The sequence below is a fragment of the Cololabis saira genome, chromosome 7 (genome assembly GCF_033807715.1).
Source record: "Cololabis saira isolate AMF1-May2022 chromosome 7, fColSai1.1, whole genome shotgun sequence".
In the NCBI taxonomy this organism is placed as follows: Eukaryota; Metazoa; Chordata; class Actinopteri; order Beloniformes; family Belonidae; genus Cololabis; species Cololabis saira.
The window spans coordinates 47012870-47031793 of record NC_084593.1 but is presented as its reverse complement, the minus strand read 5'-3'; the positions used below and the strand labels follow the sequence as shown (position 1 = coordinate 47031793).

General features: G+C 51.1%; 1 protein-coding gene across 2 annotated transcripts in view; it reads left to right on the top strand.

Moving 5' to 3' along the window:
• The window catches only part of abhd18 (abhydrolase domain containing 18), a 51265-nt gene extending 41476 nt beyond the window's left edge, over positions 1 to 9789 (top strand). For both annotated transcript variants that reach the window (XM_061725983.1, XM_061725981.1), the window contains exons 12-14: positions 409 to 527; positions 8711 to 8873; positions 9130 to 9789. In XM_061725983.1, the coding sequence (XP_061581967.1) occupies positions 409 to 527; positions 8711 to 8873; positions 9130 to 9187 (340 nt within the window). In that variant the 3' untranslated portion in view covers positions 9188 to 9789. The remainder of the gene's footprint in view (positions 1 to 408; positions 528 to 8710; positions 8874 to 9129) is intronic.
• Positions 9790 to 18924: the final 9135 nt, after the last annotated feature.

The following is an 18924-nucleotide window of genomic DNA, read 5'->3' as shown; positions in this document are numbered from 1 at the left end:
GTTTCAGGCTCAAACAAGCTCACTAAAAACTGTTCTATAATATTTGTGCAAATAAACGCATCCCAGGTCAGGAGCAGAGGTTCCTGGTGGAGGTGAGAACAAACTCAGTTCCTCTCACAGCACATTGAGGAGTTTGGATGGATCCATACAATTCTCTCCTGGCTTGGGTTTCTGCCTGGTTCTATCCTGGTTGTTCCTGTTTTCACATATTTCTTATTTTCAGCTAGAAATAAATTCTTGTGATTGTTCTTGATATTCGCCTAGAGACAAGTTGTGTTGTCATAAACTCTATATAAATAAAACTGAATTGAATTGAATTTTCACCTTCTGGACCTGTTTTGGTTCCATCAGCCTGGTTTCATTCAAATCATTTTTTTTTGTTTTGTTTTGTTTTATTCGTGCTTGCAGCTCTCCCCACTGGAAGAAGACGGACTCGGTGAAATGTTGTCGGCCATCTCTCCAGGGGGAATCCATCAGCTTCATGAAGGGAGTGATGGATGAATGCACACACATGGCCAACTTCTCCGGTGGGTTTCATGGCTGGGCAGGGACCGTGGGGAGACGGGATCGTGGGGAGACGGGTCTGGGTCTAAGAGAAGCTGAACTTATGTTTGAGGTTGAGAGGGACCAGCTAGATCTAGTCAGGCTCACCTCAACGTACAGCACTGGTTTTGGAACTGATCTTCCCAAGAGGGATGGTGCTGGTTCCACACCGGAGTGTCCCGTGGTGAGGGCCGTTGGGCTGGAGGAGAACCCCCCAAACATTGGTGGTGAGGGGAGGGCCGTTGGGCTGGAGGGGAACCCCCCAACATTGGGGTTTTCCCTGGTGGATGAGAGGGTCGTCTCTAGGGGTGGAACAATATATCGTGCCACGAAATTTTGCGATACAAAAACGTCACGATACGTGTCGTGGAGGTGACAAACTGTATCGCTGTTGGGTCCCTAAATCAACATTACATAAATTCATAATGAGGAAAGACACAGAGACTGTTAGAAATTATTTTTAAGGCGCTTTCTGCAGAAGGGAAGCAAAGTCGGAGCTTTGCAGAGCAACATGGCTCTCTATGGATGCTCTCGACGAAATGCTTCGGTGGTTCCTCTTCTGCATGAGCTTTTTATTGAGAATTTGACAGGAAAAAGACCATGTAAGGTAGACAATGGACAATTAGAAGAAAACAGGAAACAGACATCAGGGTTAAAACGTCACACATGTGACATTTCAGTTAAAGAGGAACTAATCTGTGGTATGCAGAAGCTTAAGTTTTTAAAAGTAATGGGTCACATAGGTCAAATGTCTTCCGGACTAAAACAGGAAGTCTGAACAGATGCACCAAAAGACAATGGGACAGTTGTCCCAGGACAGTCGACCCCCCGAGTATACTCAGGAAGTGGATGTCCAGTCATCTGTTAACAGAGCATGTGACAGTTCATAAGGACAAGACTAACTCAAAAGTTTGATTCATCGCACAATTCCCTCCTCTTGTCCTTTTGAAACTTCACAGTAAACAAAATGCTCATCGGTTAGAGTTCGTTGGAGTTGTTGGTAAATAGACCTCAGAATACTGGACTAAGAAAGTCTGCAATGGACCTTTGCACTTAGACACAGAATGATACAGGCAGTGAAAACGCCGAACAGTACAAGGACAGTGATGAACGGAATCATAATTTTAGTCATTACGTCAGTCCAGTGGCCTGAGGTCAGCCAGGACCCAAAAGTGATACCTGCTGAGCGTCTGTCTTCTGACACGACTTTGACCAACTGACGTAATTCGGCTATAGCTTTGGTAACTTACAGCACCAGTTTTATCAGGGATGAACATACAGCAGTGTTCATAAATTACAACAACAATGTAAGTAAAAAGTTTGAGGAACAATTCCTAACATGTCAGCATGACTCATTAGTGGAAAAGTTTCTTCCATCTTTCAGACTCCTCTTCAGCTTGTTGTAGCAGTCAGTTTGGGCTAGTCATCTTCTTCAGGCCCGTGGCTGGTGAGTAGGCGTCAGATGAGTTCTTCAGCCGACAAGGGTTTTTATACCGTCCGACTTCCGGCCTACTCAGGGTCTGGAAAGTTTTCTACCAGCTTTCACTGTAACTGGTGAACCCACGCAGATCTTCAGCAGCCTTTACTGCTGCCGGTGTCCTGATCTGGACAGCAAAAGGGCCGTCCTGACGGGGTGATGACCTTTCACCACTCAAATCAGGATCTGGTCACCCAGTTTCAGCAGTTCCTGCTTAGGAGAGAGAGAGAGAAGAAACCAGCAGCCCACAAGAACATTTTTTTTAGCAAACAATTTACTCTTCCACATTGAGAGTGGATTTGCCTCTTCGGTTTTCTCTTGCCATGGTTCTCCCTCCCATAGAGGGAGTTGGAACGGGCGACCATGCACTACCCCAAAGTGTGTGACGATTCTCACGTACATTTCGACTAATGGCCGGCATTCAGGCCATGGTTTTCCAGTTTCTTCCATGGTTTTCCTGAGCCTTAGCTTAACAGTGCCATTAGTTCGTTCCACTAGGCCTGCATTTGTGGGTGATAGGCACAGTGGTTCTTTAAATTGATACCTAGATGTTTAGCCATGTTTTGGACTACAGTGTTCACAAAGTGTGCACCATTATCACTCCGAATTAATCTTAGAATGCCATGTTCTGGAATTATGTGTTTGCAAATGGCTTTAGCTACTGTGAGTGCGTCAGCTGTTTTGGCCGGGACTATTTCAACCCATTTGGATAAGGAGTCAATTTTTTTTTTTTTTTTTTTTTTTTTTTTTTTTTTTTAACCTTGTCTGCACACATATTATTGATTGATACCATGACGGTAGAAACCAAAAGTGTATATGTGTGCATTATTACTATATTTAATATATATACATATATATACGCACACATATGCGTACACATACATAAATATACACATCCAAACCCAGTGTTTTTTTGTTTTTTTTTTGTATTTTTTTTTTGGGGGGGGGGGGGGGGGGGTGACGACCTCCACTGCCAATCCAGGAAGCAGGAACACACGGAGACACACGTCAAGCACTGGAAATCTGCAACAAAAAACCACAAACAAAGCACGAAACCGGCACGGAGCCAACCAAAACAATAACAGCAATCGACCTAAATCTTGAGATCTGATCGCAGTCTGAGCTAAGCTATCGCTACCGCTACCTAAACCCAAAAACTAGAGAGCCAGCATGCAGGTGAACAAGCCAGTGTGTATATCTATATGTGTGTGTGTGTGTGTATGTATATGATCATGCGTGTGTGTGTGTGTGTGTGTGTGTGTGTGTAAATGCATGTGACTAAGTGACTGTGTGTGTGTGTGTGTGTGTGTGTGTGTGTGTGTGTGTGTGTGTGTGTGTGTGTGTGTGTGTGTGTGTGTGTGTAATAAACCAAACAAAGCTCCACCTGAAGTGTATCTATAGTGGGGGAGGGGGGGGAGCAACCCCGCCACCCGCGAGACCAGAGGCCGACACGGAAGAGCCCGGAACCCAGGCCACCGGCAACCCCACAGAGGGGAGAAGTAGGAGGAGGCAACCCACCGCCTGCGAGGCCCCCCCCCCCCCCCCCCCCGGCGGCGGCCGAGGGAGCCCGCGGGTGGGGCCCCCACGGCGCGGGAAGAAGCAGCCAGGGATCCCGCGGCGGCGGACCGCGACCCAGGCAATCCCCGGCCACCCGGTCCGGGCCGGACACGCGGCCAGGAGGCCCTCACCCTTCAGGCCAACGACCCCCACCCGGCAGGGGGCCAGCCTGCCCGGAGAGACAGAGCCGCCCCGGCCGCCGACACGGGCAGGCGCACCCGTCCCCCACGAAAGTGGCCCTCCAAGACCAGAGGGGCGCCCCGCCGCAGAGGCAGCGGGGGGGACCGGAGACGGGCCCGGAGAGAGGGAACCCCCCAACAAGGCGACACCCGTGCAGGCCCGACAACGGAGGGCCCCAGACCCAGGCATCCCATTCATTCATCCATTCACCTATCAGATACCTATAATAATATAATATACTATACATAATAATAATAATACTAATAATAATAATAATAATAATAATAATAATAACCATCTTTGTATAATATAATATTCATAAATTATTAAGTTTTGATGTCCTGCCAATGGAGGCTCAAATCCTCCATGGCAGGACCCTTCCATACCGCATTCTCACCGACACAGACATACAATCACGCACCATTTCCCCCTCCCCGGGGGGGTCCAGCACCGCCAGAAGGCACCCCAGGCTGCACGGCGGGCCCCGCCAGGCCCGGGTAACCCGACCCACCTGTCCCAGGCCAGTGAGGGAACGCGGGTGATGTGGGACCCCCTCCCGCCCCTGGTGTTGAGTGCGTGTGATTAATGCCATAAAAACAGGGAGGGGGGAGGGCCAAGTATCGATTGACACCGACCCCCCCCCCCCTCCCGAACTACGTGTCCTTGTCAAATGTATTTATTAAGTGTTGAATGTGCAGTGTCTATTTTGCTGTTAAAACCGTGAGGCGGGGAGTGCCGGGCCCCGCGGGACAGTGCCCCCCACGACCCGGACCCGGATGAATCGTGTAGGGGGGGAAAGAGGGGGAGCGGAGGCCGAAGCCAGGAAGCAGGACCAGCAAAGCCGGCCCTGGTAAGACACCCGCGTCCCCCCACCGGCCGTCCAGTAGACGGGGGCCGGCCCTCCGAGCCGGGCCAGGGCCCCACCGTACCTCCAAGGGCGCCCCCGGCGCTGACGGAGCCCCCAGACGGAGGGAGAAACGGTCCAACATCCTCCCATTCATACTGACAACATAAGACATAGATACCTGGGAATGGTGCCACCCCGCCGTCCCGCCCGCCCGTGCACCCCCCGGTCAGGGGAGGCCCGCTCCCCGGACCCGGCCCCACCCCCCCCCCGAGGCCACCCCGGCGGACACCCCAAGGGTCACGGAGTCCCCACATCCGCAGGGGCACTTGGCCCCCGCCCAGCGACGGAGGACCAAGGCAGCAATGCCCCCCCAGCGCAGACAGCCACCCCCCACCCAGGCAGGGCCGGGCCCTCCGGGTGGGACCCCCACGTCCACGGCCCAGCCCCCCCCGGGAGGCCCGGAGACGCCCTAGCCACAGGAGTCAATTAATACTAGGCAATACTTGCATTGCCCAATTCTGGACAGCTCAGTGAAATCCATATGGATAACTTCAAATGGATAGGTCCCTTGGGGACACTGACCTCTTTTAGGTCTCATATTGCCTTGTGGGTTATGCCTGCAACATGTTAGACAGGTCCTACAATACTCCTACTCCTAAAATTTTTAAAGTAGGTATTTAGACCTGGTGATGTATGGAATATTTCATGTACCATACTCTGCATTCTTCCTGTTGAGACACGGGACTTCCCATGGCTCAATTTAGCCACCAGGGGGAACAAATTCCTTGGAAGCACTGGTTTGCTTCGCACCACCCAGAGGCCTTCTGAAGTTACAGTAGCACCTTCATTTAGCCAAATGTCCTTCTCTCTTTGCGGAGCATTGTTTCGCATGTCAACAGGGGTAGGGGTCTCGTTGTCAGCCCTCCCACTTCTTGACCTTTGCATCCTGGCAGGTCGGAGGTTTGACGTAATGATTCTCTAGGGTCAGCTATCTCTCTGATATCCCCCAGATCCCCCCTCCCATCACCTTAGATTAGAAGGGGCAAAACCTGTTAAATTCTGTCTGTTACCTTAGTCAAGGACCACAGAATTTTCTTATTTCAACTCAAGTGGGTTATTGTTTTATTAAAGTAACAACAAACAAGTTATCGATCTTGGTCCTTCGGTCACTACCCAAAGTTCATGACCATGGGTGAGGGTAGGTGCGTAGATTGACTGGTAAATCGAGAGCTTCGCCTTTCGACTCAGCTCCCTCTTCACCACGACGGTCCAGTACATCGACCGCATAACTGCGGACGCTGCACCGATCCGTCTGTCAATCTCGCGCTCCATCGTTCCCTCACTCGTGAACAAGACCCCGAGATACTTGAACTCCTCCACCTGAGGCAGGACTTCTCCACCCACCCGGAGAAGGCATACCACCCTTTCCCGATGGAGAACCATGGCCTCGGTTTTGGAGGTGCTGATTCTCATCCCTGTCGCGTCGCACTTGGCCTCAAACCGCCCCAGCACATGCTGAAGGTCCCGGTCCGAAGAAGCCAACAGGACAACATCATCCGCAAAAAGCAGAGATGAAATCCTGAGGTTCCCAACCCGATCCCCTCCGGCCCCTGGCTGCGCCTAGAAATCCTGTCCATAAAAATTATGAACATGACCGGTGACAAAGGGCAGCCCTGCCGGAGTCCAACATGCACCGGGAACAAGTCTGACTTACTGCCGGCAATGAGAACCAAACTCCTGCTCCGATCATATAGAGACCGGACAGCCCTTAGTAGAGGGCCCCGGACTCCATACTCCTTCCACCGTCAGACAATGTCCCCAGTCGAGGTCAACAGCTCCCCACCCGCACCGTAAACAGTGCTGGCAGAGTACTGCTTCCCCCTTCTTAGGCGCCGAACGGTCCTCCAGAATTTCCTCAAGGCCGACCGAAAGTCTTCCTCCATGGCCTCCACGAACTCCTCCCAGACCCGGGTTTTTGCCTCCAGGACCGCCCGAGCCGCGGCTCGCTTGGCCTGCCGGTACCTATCTACTGCGTCAGGAGTCCCACCGGCCAACATAGCCCGGTAGGACTCCTTCTTCAGTCTGACGACATCCTGTACTTCCGGTGTCCACCACCGGGTTCTAGGATTGCCGCCACGACAGGCACCGGAGACCTTGCGTCCACAACTTCGAGCCGCCGCGTCGACAATGGAGGCAGAGAACATGGTCCACTAGGACTCGATGTTCCCCGCCTCCCCCGGGATCTGAGAGAAGCTCTCTCGGAGGGGGGAGTTGAAGATGTCCCTAACAGAGGGCTCAGCCAGACGTTCCCAACAGACCCTCACAATCCATTTGGGTCTGCCCGGTCTGTCCAACCTCGGCCCGTAGGCACAAACAACAGTGAGAGACCTTTTCCCGACCCGAAGGCGCAGGGAAGCGACCCTCTCGTTCACCGGGGTGAACTCCAACACATGGTGGCTGAGCTTGGGGGCTATAACCAAGCCCACACCAGCCCCCCGCCTCTCACCCTGGGCAACTCCAGAGTAGTGGAGGGTCCAGCCCCTTTCGAGGAGCTGGGTTCCAGAGCCCAAGCTATGTGTGGAGGTGAGCCCGACTATCTCTAGCCGGTATCTCTCAACCCTCACGCACAAGCTCACGCACGCACAAGTTTTGGTCCAGGGATTGGGTCGTCGAGGTACCCCGCCATGACTGCTACCCAGCCCACATTGCACCGGCCTCTCACGGCCCTTCCTGCGGGTGGTGGGCCTACAGGAAGGCGGGCCCACGTCGCCGTTTCGGGCTGAGCCCGGCCAGTCCCACGGGCAAAGACCCAGCCACCAGGCGCTCGCCAACGAGCCCCAACCCCAGGCCTGGCTCCAGGGCGGGGCCCTGGTGACGCCGATCCGGGCGACGTAACGGTCCTTTGTTTTTTCTTTACCATGCTGAGGTTGTGAACCGCTCTTACCACAGTAAGGTGGCAGTTCAAGGAGGGTGAGAGAGAGAGAGAACAAACATACGGGGAGCAATTAGGGCTTCAATTCAATTCAATTTTATTTATATAGCGTCTAATACAACAGATGTTGTCTCTAGACGCTTTCCAGAGACCCAGAACATGAACATAAACCCCCGAGCAATTATTACATAAACAATGGCAGGTAAAAACTCCCATAGTGGGAGAAAAACCTTAAGCCAAACAGTGGCAAGAAAAACTCCCCTTTAGGAGGGAAGAAACCTGGACCAGAAACTGGATCATAAGGGGGGACCCTCCTGCCGAGGGCTAGACTAGGGGGTCGGGGACGTCAGCAGCACACAGCAGGCATGTGGAAGCAGCAACGGGATGACCAGAGGCGGGGGGGGGCGCGCAGGCGCAAGCAGGTGGAAGCAGCAGCGGGATGACCAGAGGGAGGTGGGGACTGCAGGCAGGTGGAAGCAGCAGCGGGATGACCGGGGGTGGGGACAGCAGGCAGGTGGAAACAGCAGCGGGATGACCGGGGGTGGGGACAGCAGGCAGGTGGAAGCAGCAACGGGATGACCGGGGGTGGGGACCGCAGGCAGGTGGAAGCAGCAACGAGATGACCGGGGGTGGGGACCGCAGGCAGGTGGAAGCAGCAACGGGATGACCGGGGGTGGGGACCGCAGGCAGGTGGAAGCAGCAACGAGATGACCGGGGGTGGGGACAGCAGGCAGGTGGAAGCAGCAACGGGATGACCAGGGGTGGGGACAGCAGGCCAGCAGCAGCTCCCGAAGCTCCGGCCCAATCGTCAAGTCCCAGGTTGGGGTGCAGGGTCGGGGAAAGGTTGAGAAGGGGCAGGGCCAGGGAGAGGAGTCTTGACGGACAAACCTCTCCCCCGCCTGCCCGGGCCGTTACCCTGCCCCTCTCACTCCCACGCTGCAGGTTCCGGTTAAGGGCCTTGTTCAGGGGCCCAAGGCGGTTCTTCTTGGTGGCCATGCTGGTGCTTGAACCTGGATCCTCCAGACCCAACCCCTCCTCTGTAGCCACTAGACCACCACCCCCACCTTTTCCTATAAATCTTTTGATTTATTTTGTAATTCTATTTTTCTCTCATTGCTGTAATTGTCATCACTAAGAGGACATTCCTACCTGACCTGTGCCCTGTCCTCTGCAGCCCCCGTGGACACCAGCCTCATCATCGTGGTCCAGGCCAGAGCAGACGCCTACATCCCCCGGACCGGAGTCCTGGGTCTGCCGGAGATCTGGCCCGGCTGTGAGGTCCGATACCTGAACGGAGGACACATCAGCGCGTACCTGTTCAAGCAGAATGTCTTCAGGTGAGAACGTTTTCAGGTGAGCTGCAGCCTCCACACGTCTGCTGGGGATCTCACTGGAGCAGGTAAACCACAGGAACAGCTGGAACAGCTGGCGTCTCCAAAAGGAGCAGACGGTGACGGTTAGTTAGTTAGTTAATAGTTAGTTAATATTTACAATAAAGCCTGAACTCAGATCTGTCCTCTTTCCTGATGATTCTTGTTCTGTTGTCGTTTTGAACCTGCAGCGTTTCCTTGTCTGTGTCTCTGGTTTTTCCAGACGGGCCATCTACGACGCCTTTGACAGATTCTGCCTGAAGTATCCAAACCTGCACTAGTCCTGGATTCTGACGACCCCCTTTCTGCACCAGAACCAGAACCCTGACCAGAAGAAGCACCAGCTCCAAACAAGGACCATCTCCCAGAGATCCAGACTGATCTGTCTCTGCTGAACATGAAGCGTCTCCGAGGAGCAGCAGCTGAAATCCTGCAGAAATCCTGCTGAAATCCTGCCGGTTCCTGCTCCAACCTGAACCAGAACCCGACTCCATCCGTCAGCTGATCAACTGCTGCTAAACAACTGCAGCTCTGGTTCTGCTGAGTCCTGGAGATGCACTAACTAGAGCAGCTGAACTGTTGCACCGATGGTATTAATGTTAGAAAATAAATGTCTTTGATCAGCCTTGAACCCTGTGATGGAAAATTCAGCCTTGATTAACCCAAACTGCTGAGAGCAGCAAAACAACAGCCAAATGTACAGACAAAAGATTAACACGGACCGTAAAGATGTTTTTGTCAACTCAAATCGTAAGAATGAACCATCCTTTGTGCCTTAAAATCATTCTGCTTCCTTTGCTACGTTGTCATTCTGCATCAAGATGCCTGATGTTTGTTCTGACCCTTTTGCATGCAATAGTTTAAATAAATGTACTGAAATCTGGATCATTTCTCAAGTCTTATTCTTGGTAACTTAGAGCTCAGTTTCAGTCCAGTTATTCACCTAGTTGGGAAGAACACATTAAAGAGCATTTGATGGGTTTCTCCATGACCAAACCCCCCTGTTTTCTGTCAGAGAAACACCTCTGGAGCCACAACGTTTTTAGAAAAATCCAATATCTGTCAGGTTCTTGCTTTCCAGAATGTTGACACTCAACATTAGCATATGGCTAACTTATCAGTGGTTGGTCTGGTCCTTCTCACCAACCAATCAATGACAGGATCTGTCTTCAAACCTCAGCGGCAGTCATGTTGAACACCCCTGGAATGATTCTGCTAGCAGACTAGCAGTTAAACCGGGTATACACTGCGATTGTTCGCTTGTTTTGAACCGATTTTCCACTCGTGCGACTATTTTTTGGATCGGGACGTTGGTCGTGCCTCGTGCAGTAAATGAGGGATAACGACGAGACATTAACGCCTCACGACGAGAGAGTAACGCCTCACGACGAGAGATTAACACCTCACGACGAGAGAGTAACACCTCACGACGAGAGAGTAAGGCCTCACGACGAGAGATTAACACCTCTAGACGAGAGAGTAACACCTCACGACGAGAGAGTAACGCCTCACGACGAGAGATTAACACCTCACGACGAGAGAGTAACGCCTCACGACGAGAGAGTAACGCCTCACGACGAGAGAGTAACGCCTCACGACGAGAGATTAACACCTCACGACGAGAGAGTAACGCCTCACGACGAGAGAGTAACGCCTCACGACGAGAGAGTAACGCCTCACGACGAGAGAGTAACGCCTCACGACGAGAGATTAACACCTCACGACGAGAGAGTAACACCTCACGACGAGAGAGTAACACCTCACGACGAGAGAGTAACACCTCACGACCAGAGATTAACACCTCACGACCATAGAGTAACATCGTCGACGAGAGAGTAACACCGCACGACGAGAGAGTAACACCTCACTACGAGAGAGTAACGCCTCACGACGAGAGAGTAACGCCTCACGACGAGAGAGTAACGCCTCACGACGAGAGAGTAACGCCTCACGACGAGAGAGTAACGCCTCACGACGAGAGAGTAACGCCTCACGACGAGAGAGTAACACCTCACGACCAGAGAGTAACACCTCACGACCAGAGATTAACACCTCACGACCAGAGAGTAACATCGTCGACAAGAGAGTAACACCTCACGACGAGAGAGTAACACCTCACTACGAGAGAGTAACACCTCACGACGAGACATTAACGCCTCACGACGAGAGAGTAACGCCTCACGACGAGAGAGTAACGCCTCACGACGAGAGAGTAACGCCTCACGACGAGAGAGTAACGCCTCACGACGAGAGAGTAACACCTCACTACGAGAGAGTAACGCCTCACGACGAGAGAGTAACGCCTCACGACGAGAGAGTAACGCCTCACGACGAGAGAGTAACACCTCACTACGAGAGAGTAACGCCTCACGACGAGAGAGTAACGCCTCACAACGAGAGATTAACACCTCCGGCTCCTGGCTGCGCCTAGAAATCCTGTCCATAAAAATTATGAACAGGACCGGTGACAAAGGGCAGCCCTGCCGGAGTCCAACATGCACCGGGAACAAGTCTGATTTACTGCCGGCAATGCGAACCAGACTCCTGCTCTGATCATACAGAGACCGGACAGCCCTTAACAGAGGGCCCCGGACTCCATACTCACTGACCCCCCACAGAATGGCACGAGGGACACGGTCAAATGCCTTCTCCAGATCCACAAAACACATGTAGACTGGTTGGGCAAATTCCCACGAACCCTCGAGCACCCTGCGGAGGGTATAGAGCTGCTCCAGTGTTCCACGACCGGGACGAAAACCGCATTGTTCCTCCTGAATCCGAGGTTCAACTATCGGCCGTAATCTCCTCTCCAGTACCCTGGCGTAGACTTTCCCGGGGAGGCTGACAAGTGTGATCCCCCTATAGTTGGAACACACTCTCCGGTCCCCCTTTTTAAACAGAGGGACCACCACCCCGGTCTGCCAGTCCAGCAGTACTGTCCCCTTCCTCCATGCAATGTCGCAGAGGCGTGTCAACCAAGACAGCCCTACGACATCCAGAGACTTGAGGTACTCAGGGCGAATCTCATCCACCCCCGGTGCCCTGCCACTGAGGAGCTTACGAACTACCTCAGTGACCTCGGCTTGGGTGATGGATGAGCACGACTCCGAGCACTCTCTGCTTCCTCAGTGGAAGGCATGTCAGTCGGGTTGAGGAGATCCTCCAAGTATTCCTTCCAAAGTCCGACGATGTCCCCAGTCGAGGTCAACAGCTCCCCACCCACACCATAAACGGTGCTGGCAGAGTACTGCTTCCCCCTTCTGAGGCGCCGAACGGTCCTCCTGAATTTCCTCGAGGCCGACCGAAAGTCTTCCTCCATGGCCTCCCCGAACTCCTCCCAGACTCGAGTTTTTGCCTCCAGGACTGCCCGAGCCGCGGCTCGCTTGGCCTGCCGGTACCTATCTACTGCGTCAGGAGTCCCACAGGCTAACATAGCCCGGTAGGACTCCTTCTTCAGTCTGACGGCATCCTGTACTTCCGGTGTCCACCACCGGGTTCTAGGATTGCCGCCACGACAGGCACCGGAGACCTTGCAACCACAACTTCGAGCCGCCGCGACGACAATGGAGGCAGAGAACATGGTCCACTCTGACTCAATGTCCCCCGCCTCCCCCGGGATCTGAGAGAAGCTCTCCCGGAGGTGGGAGTTGAAGACGTCCCTGACAGGGGGCTCAGCCAGACGTTCCCAACAGACCCTCACAATCCGTTTGGGTCTGCCCGGTCTGTCTAACCTCCCCCTCCGCCAGCGCATCCAACTCACCACCAGGTGGTGATCAGTTTCAGCTCAGCCCCTCTCTTCACCCGAGTGTCCAAGACATGCGGCCGAAGGTCAGATGAAACGACAACAAAGTCGATCATTGACCTCCGGCCTAGGGTGTCCTGGTGCCAGGTGCACTGTTGGACACCCTTATGCTTGAACATGGTGTTCGTTATGGACAAGCTGTGACTAGCACAGAAGTCCAACAACAAAACACCGCTCGGGTCCAGATCGGGGAGGCCGTTCCTCCCAATCACACCTCTCCAGGTATCACTGTCATTGCCCACGTGAGCGTTGAAGTCCCCCAGTAGAACAATGGAGTCCCCCGTTGGAGCACTATCCAGTACCCCTCCCAGGGACTCCAAGAAGGCCGGGTACTCTGCACTGCTGTTCAGCCCGTAGGCACAAACAACAGTGAGAGACCTTTTCCCGACCCGAAGGCGCAAGGAGGCGACCCTCTCGTTCACCGGGGTGAACTCCAACACATGGCGGCTGAGCTGGGGGGCTATAACCAAGCCCACACCAGCCCGCCGCCTCTCACCCTGGGCAACTCCAGAGTAGTGGAGGGTCCAGCCCCCTTCAAGGAGCTGGGTTCCAGAGCCCAAGCTATGTGTGGAGGTGAGCCCGACTATCTCTAGCCGGTATCTCTCAACCTCACGCACAAGCTCCGGCTCCTTCCCCCCCAGCGAGGTGACATTCCATGTCCCCACTGTGAGGGTTTTGGTCCAGGGATTGGGTCGTCGAGGCACCCCGCCACGACTGCTACCCAGTCCACATGGCACCGGCCTGCCATGGACCTTCCTGCGGGTGGTGAGCCTACTTGAAGGCTGGCCCATGTCGCCGTTTCGGGCTGAGTCCGGCCGGGTCCCACGGGCAAAGACCCGGCCACCAGGCGCTCGCCAGCGAGCCCCAACCCCAGGCCTGGCTCCAGGGAGGAGCCCCGGGGACGCCGATCCGGGCGACGTAATGGTCCTTGATGTTTTATTTACCATAATAAGCTTGTGAACCGCTCTTAGTCTGGCCCGTCACCCAGGACCTGTTTGCCATGGGAGACCCTACCAGGGGCGTAATGCCCCCGACAACAAGCTCCTAGGATCACTCGGGCACACAAACCCCTCCACCACAGTAAGGTGGCGGTTCAAGGAGGGGTTAGTGAGTGCAAAGGTCACATTAACAAGCTCAGCTATTAGGTTTTTCTTTTCAACTCCATACCAAGCTGGGAGGAGGATGCCTGACAACACTTGCCTAGAAGGTGGGGTGTAACCTGGGTTGAGGCCTCTGGTCATCTCCCTGACAATCATCATGGAAAAGGCAATACAAAAATAGTAATTTGGTTAATAGGACAGGTAACAGGGTCCTGCCTTCAAATTTGAACTAAGTTTACAGATAGCAGCTGGCTATATAGACTAAGCTGTCTTATGGTACTGCCTACCTAAACCTCTTGGACTGGACTGTAATGAAGAGCTGTAGATCCTTCACAATAGAGTTAGTAACAGCCCTGTGGCATTCCTCGTTGTATGTATTTATTTAAGAGATGTTTATTCACTAATAATTTGAAATCTTTTATGTTAATAGTTTGCTTAAAGTGTTTGGGAAGTAAGTTCCATTCATACATAGTAATAATTGCTCGGGGGTTTATGTTCATGTTCTGGGTCTCTGGAAAGCGTTTGGAGACAACTTTTTTTGTATTAGACGCTATATAAATAAAATTGAATTGAAATTGAAAATTGAACATAGCTCTGTACATCACCGTTCTCTTACTATAGTTTGTCTTTGTTTTTGGCAGTGAAAAATGACCTCTGGCAGCGTCTCGTGCTATAGCTATGATCTTCTGAACTGTAACATAGTTTTCTGTGTAGAACTTGCAGGGTTTGGGATATGGATACATTTCTTATAAATAATAACAAATAAAGTAATCTTTCCCTTACCATTAACGAGCTGAGATTTCTATGCATTTTAAATACATTTGTTCTGAAATCACAACCAAGGACAATGCAAGCTGCTCTATTTTGTACTATTTGAAGTTTATTGATCATGTCTGCTGTGGCGTTTGACCAGACTAAAGATAAAAGCTTGTATTAGCTATCCTGCTGCTGCTTCCACCTGCTTGCGGTCCCCCACTCCCCTTAGGTCATCCCATTGCTGCTTCCACATGCCTGAGGTTCCCACCCCCGGTCATCCCGTTGCTGCTTCCACATGCCTGCTGTGTTCTGCTGACGTCCCTCGACCCCCAGTCTGGCCCTTGGCAGGATGCTGGATATGATCCATGTCCTGGTCCAGGTTTCTACCCCCTTATGATCCAGGTCCTGGTCCAGGTTTCTACCCCCTTATGATCCAGGTCCTGGTCCAGGTTTCTTCCTCTTAAAGGGGAGTTTTTCTTGCCACTGTTTGGCTTAAGGTTTTTCTCCCACTAGGGGAGTTTTTACCTGCCATTGTTTATGTAATAATTGCTCGGGGGTTTATGTTTATGTTTATGTTTATGTTCATGTTCTGGTCTCTGGAAAGTGTCTAGAGACAACTTTTGTTGTATTAGACGCTATACAAATAAAATTGAATTGAATTGAATTGAATTGAATTCACCACGAGGCAGCTTGAGCAGACCTGGTGTGGATCCTTGCTTGATATCTTGTTCCCACAGCGACAGGGACGGGCCCCGCAGTCTCTGTGCTCTCTGGTGTGAGGGGTTTTTGCCTCCATGCAGAAATGGTGTGCAGGCGGGGTTGAGACAGTTAGCTGGTGTGCTAACCGGGAAAAGTCAAGAATCAACCAAGCCGTGGAGCGCGAGGAAAGCACAAAATTCGATCTGGTGTCACCGACAAAGCAGATAAAAAACATCCAAGGCTAGTGTGCGCCCGGCGACAGAAGCTAGTTCTGTCTGTGGACAGTTCAGCTAACGAGCCCAGGACACGAGATACGCTCCGAGTGAGGAGAGGGGTTTGAATGAAACTGTGTCGTCCGCACGTGGTATTTAAGGTAGGGGGTGCTACCTGCGGCGGACGGACACGTTTCACCGGCCAATCAGGATTGGTGTAATGAGATTAATGCTGAGGTCTGCAGCGGTGCGTACATCCCATACTGAGACATAGAGCAAAATATTATGAAAGAGAACGTGATATTCCTGCTTTCAAGTAGATTAGTTGCTCACACATACAGTAGGTCTAGTCATTAGTTTGTGAGCAGGGACTGCACCTGGACCAAGCAGACTATCATGCTCTATATAAGCATTGTGCTGTCTTAGGGTCAAGGAAGGAAGGAAGGAAGGAAGGAAGGAAGGAAGGAAGGAAGGAAGGAAGGAAGGAAGGAAGGAAGGAAGGAAGGAAGGAAGGAAGGAAGGAAGGAAGGAAGGAAGGAAGGAAGGAAGGAAGGAAGGAAGGAAGGAAGGAAGGAAGGAAGGAAGGAAGGAAGGAAGGAAGGAAGGAAGGAAGGAAGGAAGGAAGGAAGGAAGGAAGGAAGGAAGGAAGGAAGGAAGGAAGGAAGGAAGGAAGGAAGGAAGGAAGGAAGGAAGGAAGGAAGGAAGGAAGGAAGGAAGGAAGGAAGGAAGGAAGGAAGGAAGGAAGGAAGGAAGGAAGGAAGGAAGGAAGGAAGGAAGGAAGGAAGGAAGGAAAAACAGAAGGAAGGAAGGAAGGGAGAAAAGAAGGAAGGAAGGGAGAAAAGAAGGAAGGGAGGAAGGAACAAGGAAAGAATGTACGAGGCGAGGAAAGAAGGAAGGAAGGGAGAAAAGAGGAAGGGAGAAGGAAGGAGAGAGCAGGAGGAAAGAAGGAACAGGAGAATGAGGTGATTCTGACCCAAAGACTGTACAAGGGTAGTGTAAATGGAGATTGTGGTAATTGCTGCACCTGTGGGTGAACCTCCCTCTTCAGAGCAGCATTTCTTTTACTTTTAATATTGTACCGAGTTCTCTCATTTGTTCCAGAACATCTCCTGAACAACCTGTGATGACTCTTCCTATCTCTGACATGTTCCATTGTTATGTTCCTTCTTTCTATCCTGTGGAATTCAGCTGTGCTGCAGGGTTGATGGTGTGATACTGAGCTCAGCAGAACGTGCTGCTCCAGTTCGGAGGCGTGTCCTGTCCAGACAATTCAACATCATGTATTGTGTTCCAAGGTCAATCTGGTTTTACACTGAAACGAGACCTTTAACTTGTTTGGTGATGGGTTCTCTTGTTGAGTGTTTGTTCCGGTACAGGAACAGAGGCATGGTCCAAAACAGCATGGTGATGATCCGTCTACAGATGAGCATCGCACTATTTCACAGAACATCTAGGATTTTCATCAATAATTTAATCAGAAAGGAGCTGAGGAAATATTTTGGAAGGAATGTTCTGGAGTGGAACCAACAAATGCCAGAGCAGGAAATTAAAAGGATCAACTTTTATCGACTCTGGAGTCACATTTTCTCTCTGTAGCCCTCATTTTTTGACTCGGATTCTAATGAAGATGGGATGCTGTATAAAATTAGAATATAATGATTTTCAAATCTCACAAATCCATATTTTCAAAATCCTATCAGAAGTTGAAACTAAGACATTTTAAAATTTCATGAAAATATTGTCTTATTTTGAATCTGAAGTCAACACACATCTGTAAAACGTTGTAACAGGGTGATGTTTATTGTTGTGTAGAATCTCCTCTTCTTCTAATGTTTACAGGCAGATGTCTGTAAACATGTGGGAAATGAGGAGAGCAGAGCTTTAGGATGTGTGTCTTGTCTCACACAGTCCTGGCTTCTGGAACGCTCTGGACCTTTGTCACTAGATGTTTGGTTCCATGATGCTCCATGGTTTCTCCTGGTGGGAGGTCTGGACTGCAGGTAGAGCAGCTCAGCTCCTTCTACTGCAGTCATGCTGCTGGGATGGATGACATGTGGGATTCAGCCACATCATCTTGATGTAATATGCAAGACCTTCCCTGGAAGAGATGTTTAAAACCTCTGTGTACGTTTCATCATTGACTACGTTTACATGCAGTCAAAATTGGGGTTATTTCTAATATTCCGGTTACTGAAACATTCAGAATATTCTGTTTACATGGTGATTCATCATTCGGGATATCTGGATCAAACCAGTGACGCACGGAGAACATCATGACGTAATTCCCGTCATTTCTGCTTCTTCTTCCTGTATCCAAATTCAAAACAAATGCTGCTTTGCGCAACTTTTCTCTCATCTTCTTGTAAATCTTCTATCCCAGTACTTTCTACCGTCTACAAATGCAGAAATGTTCATATCCTTCATTACATTTATGAAGTGATTAGTCTCCTCCTGGTCTTGGTTTCTCCGTGTTTATAAGAACTTCCTGGACTCAAAAGACCAGGATTCCTTGTGAACAGAACATGTGCAGAAAACAAATTCCTGTTCCGTTTGATGGGGATATTCTGTTTGGCGTTTACATGCCCCAATATTCAGGTTTTAAAAGGAGTAACCCAGGGGTCCTATTGGGGTTTTTAGAAACTGGAATATGAGCAAATTCGGGTTATTCAAAGGGGTTATTGGTGTTTACATGGCCGTGCAAATTGGGGTTATTGCTAATATTCGGGTTTTAAAAGTGTTATTGATGCATGGAAACACAGTCCCTGATGGAACCTTTCCAGATGTTGCAGCTGCTCCAACAACACTAATGTAACCCCAGACGACCAGAGATGCTTCTGAACTCAGCTGATGACAAGCTGGATGTTTCCCCTCCTCTGCAGCCTTGCAGGACACAGTTGAATCATCTGACCACACAACCGTTCCCAACTTTTCCTCAGAACATTTTAAATGAGCTTTGGTCCAGAGAAGACTTCTGGATGGTGTTCCCATGTGAACACAGTTCAGGATTGTCCGGTGAACTGTGATCACCACAGACCTCTGGAAGTGTTCCTGAGGCCATGCAGGGATCTGCAGGAGAGAACCAGGTCTGGTTTTGATGCAGAGCTGCCTGAGGACCTGAAGATCCCCGGATCCAGTTTAGACCTTAAGCTTCTCCCTGGAACGCAGAGATTCTTCCCACTTCTCTTAAAGCAGCACTATGTAACTTTTCCAGCTTAATCTAATATTTCATCATCATCATTGTGATGGAACATCAACTTCCAACAGGTTTAATGAACCTCTGTCATGGTCTGAGGGGTCTGTATCGCCTTCCCTGGCACTATGTAACTTTGAGGAGCATGGTAGGAACCCTGCCACACTAAAAAACTACACATTTTTACGGCTTTGACTGCTTTACGGCATACGTCACTTCCCCCTCCTTCCCCATTCGTAGTGGAGACAAAGCTGGGCGG